Source organism: Verticillium alfalfae, genomic scaffold, assembly GCF_000150825.1.
Source record: "Verticillium alfalfae VaMs.102 supercont1.4 genomic scaffold, whole genome shotgun sequence".
NCBI classification, from domain to species: Eukaryota; Fungi; Ascomycota; class Sordariomycetes; order Glomerellales; family Plectosphaerellaceae; genus Verticillium; species Verticillium alfalfae.
The window spans coordinates 728,625-733,325 of NW_003315035.1; the positions used below are offsets into that span (position 1 = coordinate 728,625).

Genomic DNA, 4,701 nt, shown 5'->3' on the forward strand with positions numbered 1-4,701 from the left:
GTCAGGATGCGTGACCTCGTCACTCGTACCGGGCGTCATGGGCAATGTCGCCCGAATGTCACGATTTTTGGCCGAGAAGAGCACGTGTTCTATCCTCGGGAGCCATAGCGCGGTAGAGCAGTTGTTTTCTGACAGCCTCGACTGTGCCGATGTGCAGGGTCCTTGTACTCAGGGGCCAGGCCGCCGAGCAAAAGGTCCTCTTTCGGGAAGTACTCGTACGCCGAGTCCTGGGCTGCCACCCATGCTGTACTGTTCGTAACCGTAACCACTGGGCACAATACCCTGTTCTATACAGTCCCAGCTGGCGAACTTGCCGTCAGCGGCGATAGGCGCCTGCGATCGCTCGTCTCCGGTGGTCGAGCCCGGGTAGGATGGCAAGTCGTCGGGCGTCAAGAAGTTCTTTTCCTTCTGGTTGGGATCGAGTTCTGCCTGGACATCGCCAGCTGGATCCACTCGGAGGGCACGGCGAGCGACAGCTGGGTCCTCAGGGGCGTTGGGCGTTCCGCCAGCAGGCTTCGACCATTTGGAAGCCGGTACGTCGCCCACTGCAAGCTCTTCGTGAGCAGCTGTTTGGCTCCCTGCGGCAGATTCTTTCTCAGCAGGCGGGGCGTCATCCGCAGGCTTGATCGCGGCCGGGGCGACGACCTTGGGCAGAGCGGACCCATCATCATCCTCTGGCTCCGCCGCAGGGTCAGTGGCAGTGATGCTGTCCTGTCCCGGGACGTAACCTTGGGGTTGATGCAGCTTGGCAGCCTCCTCCTTGGCTCTCATTTCGGCCTTCTCCTCGGCAAGTGCGTTGCGCGCGGCCGTAGCCGTCTTGTTGCAGCCCGATATGTCCAGGTTTTCGGGGAAGATGCCAGGGATGGATGTGCCACGCTCTTTGAGGTCCCTCAGAGCATTGGTCACGCGCGCAATGGCATCGTAATACTTGTTGTTCCCCGTCACGCTGCGCCAGACCCGTGAACTCCATCGACATGGACGCAATCTCAGCAATGCTGCCTGAGCCAGCGCGATGAGGCTGCGAGGCAAAGTCAGGCATCCAATTGTAGTACAGGATTGGCATGCGGTTGGGCGTGTCGAAGACGCCCATGAGGATCTCGGCGAGCTCTGTCGCCTTGTTGAGCAAGACAGGGTAGTCGCCATCGTGACCGCCGCTCACGTCGTACGCGGCCAGCAGACCACCGAGGTAGCGAATAATGGTCTCAAACACGGGTATGTCACGGCGCTTGTCGCTGTAGGTAAAGTCAATATCGGCAACGGCCTCGGCGGCTTCTTTGAACTCGTCCTTCAGACCCATGATCCACAGCGTGTCGAGGGCGTCAACCAAGGTGGCAGCCCATCCGCAGAAGGGGTCGCGGAAGCGCTCGCTCACGGGCGACAGCTCGTCGTGAGTCCAGGCAAATTTGCGGTATCCATCCCAGGAGCGCTTGGCTTCGGCCTTGACAAGCGCGAGGCGTTTCTGGCGCGTTTCCTTGACGGCAGCCGCCTCGGTCTCGGGCGTGAAGACATGCTGGATCTTGGGGAACGGCTTGGGCTTGCCGGTGGGCAGAGGGATAATGGACTCGGTAGGCACGGGGAAGTGCTCGGTCTGCTTGTGCCAATGGATCTGTGTCTTGGCGGCATCGGTGGCATCGGTGACCTGAGGCTGACGGCTGGGAGGCTTCTGAATGCGAATGTCTTCAGGGTGGAGAACCTGGTCAGACTTCTCGGGCTTGCCAGTGTCGGGTTCAGGAAGAGCAGGGCCGGTCTTGGTCGTGTCCCTGAAGGGATCATCGCGAGGAGGGTCATCAGCAGGCGGCGAGGCGAGACCAACAGGCTTGGGGCCAGGCTCGGGGACAGCAGCAGCATCACCGGCGCCGGGGGTCAAGAGAGGGTTCGTGTCGGCATCAGGAATAACAGCAGGTTTCGAGTCGGCCTTCTGATCAGCGGCGGCGGCGGGCGGGATGGGGTTTTGCTCGTGCTCGTCCTCGAAGGGGTGCTCAACTGGGTGGCTGTGGCCGGCGGGGATGTTGGTCTTGGGAGACGTGGGCGCTCGCGCGGGGTCCCAGTCGGAGTTCTGGAAGACACGGTAGAGGAGGAAGACGATGGCGACGGCGACGAGGAGCACGACGCGACTTCGCCGGCGAACCATGGTGACGGAGATCTGGCGTGGCGGGGAGACGGACAGGCGAGGGAGAGCAGAGGCGAGGGAGAGCAGAGGCGAGGAGGGATCGTCACTGTGGGCGGACGGAGTCGAGAGCTCCGCTGGTCTCTGGGGTGCCAGAGACGGAGGTCGTGATGAGCGGCAGAATGACAAGGCGAGATCTACTGCGCAGTCATGCTGAGCTTGCAATGGACTCTTCAAACAATGAGAAGGATTGCGCGCAAGGAGAGTGAGATGCAAGAAGCGAAGAGCAGGAGGAAGATGCCAGATGCCAAAAGCCAAAAGCCAAAAAGCCAGAGCATCGGGCGCGGGCAAGGGCGACCGACGAGCGGGAAGGAATGGGGACGGCTTGATCGACCCTGCCCAGATGCGAAGTGGTCGATCAGACCCTGAGCCTGTGGCCTCCATCCCTGCCTGGACCGTGCTGGACCTTGACCCGGCCCCTAAAAAAGTCCAAGGGGAGAAGGTGGGGGAGCCGTTGATTACCGCAGTCGTTATTCCCAGGGGTTGAGACACCTGAGGAACAGCGACAATGGCCTGGCGAGCTTGGCCCAGTCCACCGTCACCGACGTGCCAAGATTGACTTTTCCTTCCGATCCGGCACACGAGGTCATGCCAAGCGCCTGGTATGTCTGTTTCTGCCCGTGTCTCTTCTCGTCTGTGGCTCCATGTTCCGTTTTACCCAATTGTCTGTGACGCTTTGCCTCCTACTGCTGCTATTGGATATAGAGGCCCTATTGGATATAGAGGCCAATTTAGAAAGTTCAATTTGTGTTGCACTGCGTCAAAGACAGTCCATTGACCACCCTACCTAGACAGGTAAGGCGATCTTAAGGTTGGTAAGGTAGCTAACGCGAGGTAAGGTTATCAGGCGTACACGGTTGAGCGATGCGACCGACCTAGGTACCCACAAGTGCCTAGGCTCCGAGAGAGGCCACTAGCCTCCCGATGTAGTTTAGTCTGTGAATTTCATCTGTTATTACCTACTAGGTAGGTAGCCACCTCAGCAGATGCCCCTGCTTGCCTGCCTCAGCTTCTCCGCCGCGCTGCGCAAAATCCTGGGCCGCCAGTGCTTCCTGCCCCATTTCATCTGCACATACCACGCCACTGCCTACCTACCTAGGTAAGTGAAGTAGCCAGGTACTACGCACTAAGGGACTGAACATGTACCTTCCTAGGCATGTGCCTCGCCGGTGCATCTCGTGACCAATCTGCCTCTTGTCCACCCTGAGGAATACACAACACTCCAGGCACAGCCGCAAGAAGATGGATCGCATTCTCGCAAAGGTCATGAAATCATCAACAGCCCGCCCCCCTCCCGAATGAGAACAACACGCCTGCCGGGCGCTTCTCTCCTGAGAGACCACCATTCTTCTTCTCTTCCTCCATATCCCGCCGAGACACCATACCTGGGCGAGACAAAACAAGAAGCGGAACCCGGAAATCCCAACGCCCAAAGCTCCCTCCCCGCCGCCCTGACCCCGACCCGCTAACCGAGCTACATGTAGACCATCCCAGCTCTCCGACACGGACTCCCCCCTTTCTGGCTCCTCCCCCTTTTTTCCGTCTTTGCGGGGTAAGCGGACGCTGACTGAACTGGAGCGTACTGGAGGTCACACGGCCCGCCAACTACGCCCTGCGCGGCCCTACGACAGCGGGCTGTCACCATCGATCCGGCACTTCTCGTGTGACAACGCGGCACGTCCCCTTGCTCAGATGCAATGACATTGAAAACTTAAACGTCGCTTGCTAATACAATGGTGTGAACCTTCATCGAGAATCGCCAGACATCACCATATATTCATGCGAATGCATCATGAGGTAGAGGATCGGATCGATCATGTCATATATCCTACAATCGGACACCATATCAACCACGGTGGGATGACCTCTATCATGTACATCCATCCTTGACAAGCAGACAGCCCATATCCCAGCAACCATTGGTAACAGCTCATCGCCTCTAAACGCCGCGCTGAGTCCCTCAGTCGCACCCAAATCCTGGCACCAGACCCGCTCGCAGCCCCAGCACCATCTCAAAACTCCTTGCCCCGAATCTTCGCGTACAGCTCCGTGTCGAAAAAGTTGTATCCTGGATCCAGCTCGCAGAAGGGATGCTGCGAGAGCAGCACATCTGCCGTAGGCCTCTCGTGGGGGTTCCTGGCCACATTGTCAGCACATGGTTCGAGGTGACCAAAAAAGGCAAAACTCACACAGTAAAGCAGTCCAGCATGAACGCAATGGCCAGCGGGCTGATCGTCTCCCTGACCTCGTCCGGGATGGGCGGCGTCTCGCCGTTGGCGATCTTGTAAATGGCGCCTACGGCTTCCTCCTTGCTCCATGGCCTGCGACCGGCAAACATTTCGAGCACTACACAGCCTAGACTCCAAATGTCTACCTTGGCCGAGTATCCCGTTCCCTCGGAACGGATCACCTCAGGCGCCATCCAGAAAACTGACCCCTGCATGTTGTTGCTCTTGTCGTTACCGTAGATGTTGTCCGTCTTCATTAGAAATGCCAAAATCCGAAATCTTGCACGTGCCATCAAGGTCGAGAAG

The 4,701-nt window shown here is 58.6% G+C and overlaps 2 protein-coding genes across 2 annotated transcripts in view; both read right to left on the minus strand.

Annotated features, from left to right (window-relative positions):
* The window catches only part of VDBG_03641 (endoplasmic reticulum mannosyl-oligosaccharide 1,2-alpha-mannosidase), a gene marked incomplete at both ends in the record, with an annotated part of 3,448 nt that extends 1,317 nt beyond the window's left edge, over positions 1 to 2,131 (minus strand). The window contains 2 exons of the mRNA XM_003005642.1: positions 220 to 878; positions 958 to 2,131. Of these exons, the coding sequence (XP_003005688.1) occupies positions 220 to 878; positions 958 to 2,131 (1,833 nt within the window). The remainder of the gene's footprint in view (positions 1 to 219; positions 879 to 957) is intronic.
* A 2,048-nt stretch (positions 2,132 to 4,179) lies between these two features.
* On the minus strand, positions 4,180 to 4,652 carry VDBG_03642 (BCK1; the record flags this gene model as incomplete). The annotated part of the gene is made up of 2 exons (XM_003005643.1): positions 4,180 to 4,303; positions 4,357 to 4,652. The coding sequence occupies 2 exons, from the start codon at positions 4,650 to 4,652 to the stop codon at positions 4,180 to 4,182; spliced, it is 420 nt and encodes a 139-aa protein (XP_003005689.1).
* Between the last annotated feature and the right edge of the window lie 49 nt (positions 4,653 to 4,701).